We start from the raw sequence: 14074 nt of genomic DNA, 5'->3' as shown, positions 1-14074 counted from the left end.
AGACAAATCTCCTTGGGCCAGGTGTGTTTGGAGATCTATGATCTCGCATTCATCTATCTCTTCCTTCTGATCAGCTTTTCTTCACTGGTACATTTTCATCAGCTTTTCTTCTTAAACTCAACCTGTGTTGCAGTGGTGACGCATCCCACTCTGCCCAGGCAGAGACCAGACTGGACCTACCTTCAGCCCTTCCTGATATTCCCAGTACTTTCCTCTGTGCTTCCTGGCACTGTGCACTGTGCCACCCACACGCCCTGGCACAGCTGATTTCAGATTGCTTTTTTTTATACCTCATTCAGAGGTATGTGGTCAGAATGATGACCACATCATTCTGAGAAAAATGCCCTGGGAAAGCAAAGTTATGCTCCAGTACTGCCATGCCGCTACACTGTTTTATCTCTGACTCTTTGTAAATATTGTAGAGGGTTAAGGTTTAAGTAACTCAAACTTCATTATCTCTACTAAGAGGTTTTTATCAGAAAGGTAACTAAATTCATGTGAGAGGAAATTAATTTCCTTGCAGAAATCCAATAAATCCATTTTCACTGGGAATCAAAGAGGAAGAAGTAAAATCAAAGTGCTTCCAGACTGAGAGAAACAGTGACTATAGGTTTTGGGAAATAAAGGTATATGACACAGGACACTGGCTTTTGCTTTCTTACCCACGTGGGACTGAGCCTGTGTACGTCAAGCCACTTCTACAAGGTGCCAACAGCTGGGTGAAAGGGAATATGACAGCAGTCAACTATTCCTGTATGCCATTGGGTTGTGCATCCTTCCTTGATGTTTTTATTTCTGATGCATATTACAACAATTCTTCATTCTTATATATTTGCTGTTAAAGATTTTGTAAAGCATGACTGGAGACTATTCTAAAGCATTTGTGGCTACTAATGACCTGCTGGCTGGTGCCTGGGACTTGCAACAATGTACTAATCAATATTTGCTTAAAAAGTAGTGTGGTTTGTAGTGTTTTTACTATTAGTTATAAGAAATAACAGTTTTGTCTTGTCAAAATTAGAAGTAAAAAATACCCATTTTTATCAATATTGTTGTAGAAGAATTTGTATTTATCTTCTATTTTAAATTTATTAGGATCAAACCTGTACTCAATCATATCTTGTCTTGACTGCTTAATTGAAATAAATGAGGCAGAACCTGAGCTGTTGTCCATTTATATTTCTTCGCTTACATAATTTGGATTACAGTAACTGGTAGTATTTTGCCATCTGGATTGATCTACATCAAAACCCATTTTATAGAATTCTTCAGGGCAGATTAAAAAAGAAAGAGAAACTATATCAATATTTAATGCCAATTATCTAAGGTCTGCAATTCTACTCTAAACTTCTGTTTCATTTTCTCAGTAAACTCAGTTAATGTTGATGGGTGACATTTTTAAACCACGCACTGTTGATTTCTGTCAAATGTACTTTTTGTTCTACTAATTTCCCTTGAGCTATCCTTAGTTTTTTGAACCTAATTCTTTTCATTTGAAAATTGGCAGAAAGAGCTAAGTATTTTTTTTATAACAGTTATGCCAAGTCCACTGGCCTAAATTCTTCACAAATGTAATTTGCCTGGCTTTGCAATCAGTTTAGTTTTCAGATGATTTGGCTCATCATAACTTTGAGGAAAACACATAATAGTGACAAGGTGCCCTGGCCAGATTAACTGAATGCTTTTAAAAAGTACACGTAGCCAATGAAGAAATAAACAAAGATCGGTGGGGTTGATTTGAAACCTTGTAACTTTTTGTCATGGAATCTTGTATTTGAAGTCATTTTCATTTCAATTTACAGGCAAGGTTTTTCAACCTGCATAAATCTGTTTTAACTGTTTATTCATGGAGTAATTAATCTGTCAGTCACAGGACAGGTTCTAATCTTCATAATCTTTGTTTTATTTTAACTATGTTACAGATTTACTGGCCTGCAGCAAAAGAAAAGGTAGAATTATGCAAATTAGCTGGGAAAGATGCCCAGGTAAGTATGATGTATATTTTTTTATTATTGCTGAGATTTATTAATATCTGTGTGTTTGTTAGTAAATGCAAAAAATGCATTAGTAAGGTCTTGTTACACTTCTTCTGAACTAATGTCTTAAGTGTTTTTTCTTAATTAAAAAAAAATCATTTCTATTGTTTTTTAATATTAATATTTTAAAAAAATCAATATTGCAGCCAGCAATCATCATCTAAGTTTTTCTTTGATGTAATAAATGCAGCTGAGAGATTAATGGACTTACCTCAGAAATGTATATCAGGCAAAACTTCCATGAAATCTTCTCTTTTCACATTAAAATGCTTCTTTTTTTCTTGGGAGTGTCCTGAATGTAACTTCATTATAATTCATTAAAGAAACAGAGTAGTAGAGCAGTGTAAAAATCAACTTAACTTGCAGACTGCTTGAGTTAGGGTTAAAAGAAAATTTCAGACTCAGTGGCTTTTCTGTGGAACCACAAATCACAAATTTTCTTTAGGAAGTATATTTAAGGTACATACTTGTATACAATACAACTTTTATATGTTTTACTTATGACAGATTACATCATGTGTCTAGAGCCCTCTATAAATGTAAACATTTTCTGGCTGTAAAATATATTTTTTTTCATTTTGTCTCAGAAAAATGTCCTAATTTCTATCCAGCATGTCAGTTACCAAGGTAGATTGCAGCTCAAAACACTCTCAGCTCTCTACCTGAAGAATTTCAATTTCTTATGCTAACTTGTTGCTACCATTGTCTTTACAGCAGTCAAAACCTAAACAACACCTTTGTTGAGCACTGGAAATTTTCTTATAGTGGTGTATATGGAAGATTTATTCTGTTTCTATACTAAGAGAAGACTGAAAGGGTCCTGGGAGGGAAATATTTGTTTTGGACTCTCACTTAGGTGTAGGGTGATGTCTTGAAAGTATGAACAGATCTTGTGTATTCCCTCTGAAATACTTGTTTTGTTTTTCTGTATTAATTTCATTTTGGGGAAAGCTAGAGCAAGCCTTTTCCTCCAGCCCATGTATCATCCTAGGAGCACACAGCATCTGCTCAGCAAGGACCAAGCCCAGCTAGATCCAGGACAGCCCACTGGACTCAGAAATAACCAAGTAAAAGTCACCAGTAAGATGTGGCTGGTGCAGAGACAAAGCACACCCACTGAAGTGCGTTGAAGCCTTTCAGCCCAGCGCAGTTACTTTAATCATGTAATCTTTGGTGTTAAACACCCTGAGCTGGGAAGCAAAGGCAGGAGGATTGGTAGCCAGACAAACCCAGTGGCTCTGTCACCTCTGCCCAGTTGTTGGCAGGTGTTGTTTGCCAGGACACAGGCTGAACAGATACCCTCCAAGCTGTGCTGTGAGCACACAGCTTCTTGTGGCTGTAAGCATTACAGCAGAATTAGGTTTGCATGTCTGATTGATGAACTGCCTGGTAGATAGCTGCTGTCAAATTGTAGTTGTCACAGCTTTGAACTACTTCATAAACAGTCCCTGCTACAGTAGTTTTAAGTACACCAGTGCTATGGCTGTAATTTAGTAGAATGTATAACGTGGAAAAAAAGAATAAACATGAAAATTAACCTTTATCTTTCTTTTTCCAACAGGCAGATTGTGCCAATTTTATCCGTGTTCTTCAGCCATACAACCGGACCCATGTTTATGTCTGTGGCACAGGAGCGTTTCACCCTCTGTGTGGATACATTGAACTTGGAACTCACAAAGAGGTAATTTAACTTTCTCACTAGTATGACATGTCAAGGAATAGCCCTCATCTTGTTTAGCATTCATCATAGATTGGAAAATACTATGTGAGTGTGTAAAAAATGACCTGACAGCAGCTTGCATAAATAGCAGGGTAAATGGTGGATTCTCTGGGTCAGACGGGAACTCTCGTTCTCACATTTGGTATGTGCATATCACTTTTGAACAAAGCACTTTTCCTCAGGCTTAATACACAAAGTTCTTTGGTATGACACTTCCATGTGATTAACTAAGTGAAGAGAACATCTAACCCAGATGTCTTCCTTTCTAGTAACTAACGGCTGCACATACTTTCCTTACGCACATACATTCAGAGTTCAAGATGAAACTTGTAGTTCTATCTTTTAATGTACATATACCCTTGGCCCACAGATGGATTCCTATGCCTTGTGCATGAGATTAATGAACACTTAGAAAAGGGTCTCTGAGCCTGAGTGCAGGGACAGTGTCTCAGGACTTTGCAATGTGTTGCAGTCTGGTCACTGAGGAGGTGTTGGGTGTTGTCCATCACTAGTGGCATATTCCTGAGCTGAAGTTAGCAGCTGACTGGTCTTCATTTGCTGATGACAAAGAAATCTCTATACTAAGCGGTAAATGTTTGAGGCCTAACCCCCAAAACAGAAGAATTCTGGTGTTGTGTCTAGCAGCCACTTAGTACACAAGTCTATTTTAACTCTTATATGTATCACACCTTGGCTATATTTATTCCACTGGCGCTGTTCTCAGACAGTGTTGAGATGTGACCTGTCTGGTTGCCTGTGGTGCAGGCTTCCTATGCTGCTATAGAAATAGCTTTCTCTTTTCTTCGAGGCTGGGTAAAATTCTAGAATATAAGAAATGACATCTAAAGTTACTAAATCGATTAACCTGAAACAGAATAAGAATTACAGAATGGTTTGGGTGGAAAGGGCCCTTAAAGATCACCCAATTCCAGCCCACCTGCTATGGGCAGGGACACTTTCCCCTACACCAGGTTGCTCAAAGCCCAGTCCAGCCTGTCCTTGAATAATTCCAGAGATAGAGCACCCACAGCTTCTGAGTAACCTGTGCTGGTATCTCACCATCCTCACAGGGAATAATTTCTTTCCAATATCTAATCTAAACCTATCCTATTTAATTTAAAGTTATTCCACCTTGTTCTGTCACTTATACATGGAATCAAGGGCAGATCCTCATGGAATTAAAAAAAGGGGAGTAATGCTTGCCAAGGCTGAGATCTGTTGTTATGTACCCCACAATCTGTGGGTTGGATGACCAACTCACAGAGGGGCTTCCTGTTTAACAGAAAACTGAAGCTGTGAGAAATCTACACAGTAGTGTTCTTTGCCTAACAAACCATTAATGCTCCTGGTATTGTCTGGTATATGGTGTATAATTTGGCTTACAATTAAATAATTCTGTAGACTTCTTTGCTTTGCTGCTTACTTCTTTGCTTTGCTGCTTTAAATATTCCAGTTGAAGCAACTGAAATTTTAGATCCCTCGTATCATGCTGATTTCTTAGCTGGATGATCAAATACACAGCTGAATAGACAGAACAGCTCTCAGCAAGAGTATAAATAAGGCTCTGGTTTACCTCTAGGTCATTAACAAGATTCCTTATTCACTCTATCATTGCCCTACTTCATTTCATCTACTTCATTTGTGAAAGTTGTTTTCACCAGACCTTATGAAATTATGGATTTGGTCTGACTGTTCAGTCCAGCAGCCAGTCTAGACAAGGGGTCTGTCTCAGCTAGACATGACCAATTACCTTGTGAGAGGAAATGGAAGAAGAATCCTGGTATTGTATTTCCTAATCCCCTCACTGTCCCCCAGTCCTGCCTCTCCCACATTCCTCCTGGTTGCTCAGCTGCAGGGCTAGGTTGGACAGTGTTCAGCACTGCTCCTGCCTCTTCTACAGCCTCCAACTGACTTATCAGCCTTGCATGGCATCAGGCATATTTCCCCTTTCCTTCTTGGAGGCCCAAACACTCCTCAGCCACCATCCTTCCACCGCCTCTCCAGATAAATGTGACAAGGCAGGAGGGTGCTGAGGATAGGCACAGTGATATGAATTTGACAGGCAGTTGAAAATACCTTCTGGTAGGATTTGAAGCCAGGAAATACATTCTCTTAGAATTTTTTCTTTTTTCCGTCCCTCAACTTTAAAAAAAAAATTAAAAAATTTAAATATCTGGGTTATAATAACAGATAATGAATGTCTGGTAATTAGCAACCTCTCCAGGAAGATGTGGGATGCTTGGGAGAACCAGACCCTGAGATAGCCTCATGGAGGCTGGGAAGCCAGGCAGTGTTCTGCTGACCTTTGAAAGCTGCTGGTGGATCTGCACAGTGCTCTCCTGGCCAGTGCCAGTGCTGTGAAAACAGAGAGGGAAGCAGTGTGGATCAGGTGACTCAAAACCACAGCAGACACTGCTTTTGAAGCAGTACAAATCCCCAACGGGATCACACAATTAAAGGGGATTAAAGTTCTCGTCTTGTTATTGCTCGACTCGCTGCCAAAACTTCTCTTGGCTGGTGAAGAAGAGGCTTGGCCTGGTTGGTGCTGTTAGCCACAGCTCTCCAAGGGATGCTCTTTTCTTTGAAAGCTTTGCCCGAAATGAAAGCAGGAGGTTAATTCTGTGTGAATGCCTGGTAGTGTCTCCATTAGTTTGTCTGGGTGAAGTCTGAAATATTTGATGTTGATCTGTAACTCCCTTGGTCCCCTGAGTACTGCTGGGCTTGCAGACAGCCTCTTCACATGTGATAAGGCAAGGGTTCTCTGGGCAGCTCAGGCTTCCACATCCTAGAAACAAAGAACAATGGGACACCAGCACTGTCAGAAAAAAATTGCTAATTTTTAGTTTAGTTTTGTCCTTGCTGTACTCACTTCATCAGCCTGAGAATTTGGTTGTCCTGATATTCCACAGGTTTGGGAAGGTAACGAGTTTTTTGATGATTAAATTCCACTTCCTATGAGCTAGGATTGCTGGAGGAAATTGAATTTATGTTCCCAGATTGGAATTGATTTTTCTTTTCTCTTAAGGAGCTTAATTATTCAATATCCTGGGCTTTTGTCTTCTGAGCCTAGAGAGTTTAGGAGGCACCTCAATAACATAGAAAGGTTTGGTCATTTATAATCTGAAGTGCATTAAGGATGAATTGAATTAATGTGTTGTGAAGTCTAATCCTATGTGGCCATCTTTGGACATACTTGCTTGTCACTTGTACTCTCCTGGCCTCTTGCTAGGCAGAGATATGGAAAAATTAAAATAACTAAAATCACTTCACCCATTTTTATTTGTTGAAATCATGGAGATGTTTTGATTTTTTTTTTTAAACTAAATTTTGAATTTTTGTCTCTATAATACATTGATTAGATTTCTGAGCACTACTGGGATTTTAAATATCACTTTAGGTAGGAAAGCATGTTAAAGGAAAACATGTTAAAAGCACTTCTGTAGGCAATCTCTCCTCTCTGAATGGCAGCATAATTCTGAAGATGAAGTCTCTACACCTGCAGAGAATTCACTTTACTCCTCTGAGCTATCAATTTGCCTTCAGCAGGACTCACTATGGATTTCAGGTTAACTGCACTTTCAGGAAACCATTGAAAGGGCAAGTAAAAAAATCCATGTTGGCAATTCAAAACTATGATAAAGCTTCAAATGGATGCCTACAGGAATGGAGTTGTTGATTTCTCACTGAAAACATTGTCAATAATTTTTAAATAACTTATTTTCTTTATCTTCCTCTATGCTCTTGTTCTGTGGCCCAGGAATTAATCATACCATATTTGGAAACTAGAAGGAAGAAGCTATTCTGATATCTCTTGTATCTTTAGCCTTGTTAAAAATAATAAGAGAGAGCATATGCTGCTTTCATTTTAAAAGGGTCTGAACTGTGTCTGTTGTGAACATTATTCAGCAGTCCCTGGAGAAATTTCAGTCAGCCAGAATCCCTTCAGGGTCTCCTGTTGCAATACAGTCTATCAGCACTTTCCCAAATAGAAGCCAGTGCCTTTTTAATATAATCCAGCTTTTAATTGGAGTAGAAATGAACAATGCATCTCTTTTTTTCTGAAAAAAAATTGTGGTTTTTTTATAAGATTTGTGTTTCACTATAGAGTGACCAGGATACAGTAAAACACTGAGTGAAAAATTCCAGATATGAAACAGACACAGTCTGTAAACATCAATGGTGAGATGACAGCCGCATGATCCAACACACCTTCACTTTGTACGCTGGCAGAACAGGCTGTCTGAGTGAGTTTTTCTCTGTAGCAACACCAAGATAATGAATTTGTGTTTATTCTCAGGAGATGGTATTCCGTTTGGATACCCAGAACCTGGAGTCTGGCAGGTTGAAGTGTCCCTTCGATCCCCAGCAGCCGTTTGCTTCAGTGATGGCAGGTGAGGAACCACCAGAGCCAAGTGCTGCCATCAGACTTGTGATGGCTCTGTGCAAGCCCAGGGGCTCAGCAGATGCCACTGCTGGAGCTTCTCTGGCACTGGTCATATTTCCAGGGCTGGTTTGTGCTCTCAGAGCTGGGGAAGCCTTCAGGCTGCAGACACCAGAGAGTTGGAAGGGCAGCAGTGCAGACAGAGGCATTGGAATGGCAGTGAAGCCTCTGTCAGCCAGGCAGGAAGGCGGCTTCACCCTCACCCAGTCACTGCTCCTTTAAGAGGACAACAAAAAAACCCACACGGACAGAGAGTGTTTGAAGCCCTTGTGGGCCTCTTTCTGCAATTATCAATATGTTCTGCCCTTTGAAGTCTGCTGACATGCACTATTTCCATAAATACGTTTCTGAGGTTTCTATTTGCTCGAGTAGCCACTTCTGAAGCCGGGAGCAGATAGTGCACTCTGCCTGCTGCGTGCATCTCAGCACTGTGTGGTCTGACATTTGGGGCCAAGGAATGTCAGCTTGACCTCTGGATTTCAAATCACTATAAGAGCTACTTTTGTCATGGTTTGGTTCATAGCTTTGGACAATTTTCATTTAACTTGTCTGTCGAGCATATGAATACAAGATAAGAGTGAAGCACCATGACGTTTTCATTTGCAGCCAAAGAACAGTGGTGACAGTGCTTTGAAGTATCGGTCACTCTGTGTTATAAAAAGAATATGACTAATGTTCAGGCTTTATTCTCAGATAATAAGATAGATGATTTGTGATTCTGACCCTACAGATGGGGCAGGACTTCCTTTATTAAAAACAATAGATTAAAGCCTGTGCTTATTCTTCTCAGAGACCCCTAGTACTCTTTAATGACCGTGAAGTCTATTTTTAAAATGGGGGTCCAGAAACTTTAACTTTTTTCTTTTTTTTAATGCAAGCAGTAGAACTCTGTGATTTATTACAGCATTGCCTAATTTCAGTAGCACTCTCATGCTTTGACTGTTGTATTAAATCGTGTAAAATGAAGAAGCTGGTGTCTTTTAGCTACCTAAGACATGAACTTTGCTGCATAACAATTTTTGAGCAAGATAAAGTTAATAGTCAGGGTATTCTAGTACTCCTTTTTTGACTGCTGGTAGTGTCAAGTGCTTCACAGTAATGTACAAGGACCACTGTAAAGAGTTACAGGACTGACCAGAGAATGTGTTTTTAGTCTGTCTTTGGATGGTTACCTTATTCCCAAATGAACTAAGAAAGCAGTATAGTTCATGGATAAGATGTTGCTCTGGAGCTCAGGTGAGATAATTTCTCATTTCTGCCACAAATGAGCAGAAAAACCTTGGCATGTCACTTCTCTCCATCTACTTTTATTTATCTGCCAAATGGCAGTAAAGATTACTTATATCATTCAGAGAACACTTTTTATTCAGTTATACATTTATGAGCTAAGTAATATCTAACTATATTTTCACTCCTATACGTAAGTTAATGCAATTGAGTAATTTTCATTCTTTGTAGAATAAGTAATCTGAGTACTACATGATATATCACTTAAAGTAAACCTATAGATAAATTTGAAAAACTAGTTTTTTTGACTAAAAAACCATCTGTTCATCATCCATCCTCTATTACAAATTGTCACTCACCAAAACTGCTCAGGATGCTACAGGAACTTGGAATGAGAGATGCCAAATGCCAAGAGAAGTGCTGAAAATGCCTTGTCAGCAGAGCCTAAGCAAGGATGGAGACTTTCTGTTGGCCCTTCAGATGTATCGATCACACAGTGCCTGTCAGTTAGCAAACACCAATTACCCTGCCCATTCCTCATTATGACAAATACCTTTCAGAATGCACTGTTGTTTCTTTGCAAAGGCAACATGCTGTCTGAAAGATGTGCTTTCCACAACTGTCATGGAAATAATACAGAAGTAACAATAATAATGAGGTGAAAAGAAAGGTGAAAGATCTTTTTTTGACAAATAAAGTGCTTGTGGATCATGGGTTGTGGGTTGGTTTGTTGATTTTTTTTTCCCCCTTGATCTTATTTTTTAAGTGCATTTACATCTTTCGCAAATGGAAGCACAAACGTCAGTGTTGAATGGTATTTATTCTGCATTCACACTCAACAAAGGCTTCTCTCTAAAAGATCTTCTGAAATGTCTCAACCCTGGATTTGGTTATCCAGAAAACCTGGATAAAGAACTTTTGGAAAGGGATTTTTATGTATCACGCAGCTTTTTATAAGATTATAATTTATGAACATGAACTTTTTTTGGTTTTATGAATTCTAGGGATTTTTTTCTGCAAGGCATTAAACAACAAAGAAAAAATACCCAACAAACCCAAAACACCCTGTCTAACCAATAAAGCTTGTTATTTTTCAGAAAAAAAGGAGTCTTTCAAAGTGCACTGTGTGGTTTAGAAAAAGGTTCACGGTGATACAGTGTCTTTCCTTCTTTTTGAAATGTACTGAGATCTGAAGGAAAACAGAAAATATAGTGCATTTCTTAGCATTTTCATTGCCCAAATGGCAATGCACAAAAGGGGCAGAAGAGCAAATAGTGACTGTAGTTGCAGCAAGCTCAGGGCACTGTGTTATAGATTGAGTGCTCTTGTGAGGTGATTCTGGCTGCCTTATTCAAGTGAGATGTGTCATTTATTTTAGTGAGACCATTCTGTGTTAAAATGATGATGATTTGTGTCTGTAGCCATATTCCTACCATTAATACAAATTCCCTGAATTTATGTCTGAATTCCTCTTTGTGAATTAACTGTTGGATGGAGATCCTTGCTCCAGGAGAGGGTCAAGCTGCAACATGCCAGTGGGGAAGCATCCCTCCTATTTTTGTAGCTCAGGAGCAGCAAAGCCATCAGGGCCATCCATGGCAGCCCTGGGACACAGGAGGTAGCTGGAATGGACAGGTGGCCATGCCCTCCCTATGGCTCCCAGGTGCATGGGACAGGGAGTTCAGATTAAATAGACCTTTATACCTTTAAGAGCCCAGTACCTATTAAAGCCTGGGAAATATACTTTTCTGAGTGCCTAAAAGATCTGAAAATTATGCATTGACTGCATTACTTCTCAGACATATAATTACAAATATCACTCTCATTTAAATGTAAATAAATTCACAGAACCAAAAAAAACATTAAAATATAATCCAATAATATTTTTAAAGCATTCAATTAGTTTGTAGACCAATTAAACACAGGTGTTGTTCGCCCAACAAAATGTAAATAGTATTAATTTTTTTATGCCACAGCTGTAGGAATGCTATTTCTTTTTCATTTGCAGATGAGTATCTTTATGCTGGAACAGCTTCTGATTTCCTTGGCAAAGACACTGCTCTGACACGTTCTCTGGGCCCTTCTCACGACCATCATTACATCAGAACTGACATTTCTGAACATTACTGGCTTACTGGTAAGATCCCAAACATATGCTGTTGTCATTTGCATTGTGCCTGCCTCTGAAGTTAATAGCTCCTTACTTATATAAATATATATCCAGTAACTATAAATATAGATATTGTATCATGGAGTCTTTAGATTACGTAGGCTTTCTTAAAAAGCTCAGTGGAACAGAAATGCACTTGAGAAAAGTCACAGAGGTGAAAATGCTAATTAAGGGAAGAGTGGGAGCATAAGACTTAATTATAGGTTCCATCTTTGATCTGTATATCTGTGTAAAATCCTACAACTGAAATAATGCTTTCTATATCCAGTCTTGTCAGAATAATTTTTTTAAACTCTATTTTCCAATTACTTGTTAGAAGATGTTCTGTATAGCATATTGAAATGACTAGAAATCCCACATTTTTTGGTAGGAGGTATTTTTTTTTTCTTTTCCTTTTTTAGGGGGAAAAATACCCTTTGTTGCTCTGAGGATCATTTTAAAACCACTAAGGGCACACTAAAATAGCTTCTCAAGCAAAACAGTGCTTTTTCTTGCCCGTTAAAAAACATTGTGAGCTAGTAAACCCTCTAAAAAACTGGCTGCATTTGCACCCAACCAGTCTCAAACCACACACAGAGTAACATGGAAAACTTCACTCACAAACTAACCCTGCTCAATTAAAGCATCCCCCTTTTAGCTGTTAACTATCTTTAAAGATGTGGCAACACTGGCTCTGGCTCAGGATGCCTGTGACTATTATGGGTGTAGTGTAAGGCCAGGGCCTGCTGACCACAGGGTTAAGTTGTCTTCCCAGCAGACAACTTCTAAAAAGGATAATTTTGCCTCTTAACTCTTTGAGACATCGACAAGATGAAATGTTCTCTTTTTTTGTTTTTTGTAATACTTTCCCTACCCCTTCTCTTCCTTCTTCTTTATAGTTACCTTAAATTTCTGTCTAGATGCAACTCCATAACTCCAGAAATTCTGCTGTGAGATAAGGAGAAAAAAAAAAGCCATTTAAAAGTCATGTTTACCTTTCCAAATAGGAGATTGAATCTGCTGAAGAATCCACTGACCTATCCCACTTTCATTTCCTGTGCTGAAAATCTTTCTTGTCCCACCTCTCCTATCTCATCTCTTGTTTCCACACACCCCTTGTGCAGTGCAGAGCAGAAATGGACTTTGATATGGACCACGATGGGTCCTTCCAGCAGTCAGTTCTCTAATTCTAATTAGCCATGCAACTGCATATCCAGTTTTATCACTGATGGCCTGCAGATGATCAGCATGAAAAGGTGACTGGGTATCTGCTTTCCTAAGGGATGCAGTAATAAGGTAAAAACAAAGGTTTACTGTGGTTTGGCCTTGAGGAGCATCTGGTGTAATCATTAGTGTAGATATCCACTTTGATGAGCACTACAGGGTTCAGTTCCTAGTCCAAAAGAACTTGTAGCTTAAAAATACAGTTCTAAACATTTCTTTCTCTTACTATTGTTTCTTCATGAGCAGTTTGAGGCAAGGGAGCAGTACAAGAAAACAGAATAAACTGTAGGTTTGAGAAATGTTTAGATGTTTTAGTTCGGGGAGGGTGGTATCTGCATTTCCTCTCTCATTTAGATTGATTCATGATTTATTCTGTTTTCACTTAAAGCATCTGTATTTGTGAAACTTTTCTAAGGAGAACAGTATATTAATATGTCTGGGTCTGAAAAACAGCTTTAGTATGCTAGACTGTGAGGTGAAAATTGCCCCACACTATATAAACACTGAAGACCCTATATATTCTTCAGGTTTACCTTGTTTCCAGCCATATAAAACTCTACAACCACAATTCTGTCTAAGACTTCATAAACACAATCCATTCAGTGTTACACTAAGAGGCATAGACATAAACTAGGTGTTTTTAATATTTTGAAACAGTCCTTTTAGGGTTTGAGAAAATTTTAAATGCAACTTGAAATGACGGCATCATTTTTGCAATAAGCCATAGGGTGGCCAATATATTTCCACTTTATTGTGTAATGTTACCAATTACATACTTCTGTGCTTTCAGCCGACACTGGTAGAAAGAAAATATTTACTTGATTTCAGATTTAAAACTCCCATCTCATCTAAATCCCCTCTTTCCTAAGTCTACTGCCCATTTACCAAGCATGTGTTAGACCTCCAGTAAAAGTTGTACATACTTGGATAATTATACAATTGGAAATAAATTATTACCATGCATGACTCATGCTTTACTTAGGATAAGCATAAAATGTACAGCTTGTTTTCTTCAGAGGGCGAAGGAAGTTTTGCTATAATGCACCTTAATGTTTTTAAAGTTTAGTCTTACTCTTGTTTCTGGAAACAAAATTATCCTTCCCTGAGGGAAGGGAGGTAAAGACAAAGCATGAGGGAAAAATGCGTGGGATACCTTCCAGTTCCTTGCAGGGCATCTCTATCTTGACTAATTAAGACGTGTCCTAATCTCGGTGGCTGAATAGCAGCTCCACAGAGGGGGAAGGAAGAAGGCAGCAAATCTTTCCCATGACTCAGGC

General features: G+C 38.8%; 1 protein-coding gene across 3 annotated transcripts in view; it reads left to right on the top strand.

The window, feature by feature from the left end:
• The window catches only part of SEMA3D (semaphorin 3D), a 134353-nt gene that overhangs the window by 68014 nt on the left and 52265 nt on the right, over positions 1–14074 (top strand). For all 3 annotated transcript variants that reach the window (XM_021539566.2, XM_021539570.3, XM_021539567.2), the window contains exons 4-7: positions 1923–1985; positions 3598–3717; positions 8054–8147; positions 11433–11561. In XM_021539566.2, coding sequence (XP_021395241.1) covers positions 1923–1985; positions 3598–3717; positions 8054–8147; positions 11433–11561 — 406 coding nt within the window. The remainder of the gene's footprint in view (positions 1–1922; positions 1986–3597; positions 3718–8053; positions 8148–11432; positions 11562–14074) is intronic.

The sequence above is a fragment of the Lonchura striata genome, chromosome 5 (genome assembly GCF_046129695.1).
Source record: "Lonchura striata isolate bLonStr1 chromosome 5, bLonStr1.mat, whole genome shotgun sequence".
Lineage (NCBI taxonomy): Eukaryota > Metazoa > Chordata > Aves > Passeriformes > Estrildidae > Lonchura > Lonchura striata.
Note: the sequence above shows the minus strand (reverse complement) of the source record. Positions and strands in the feature narration are given on the sequence as shown.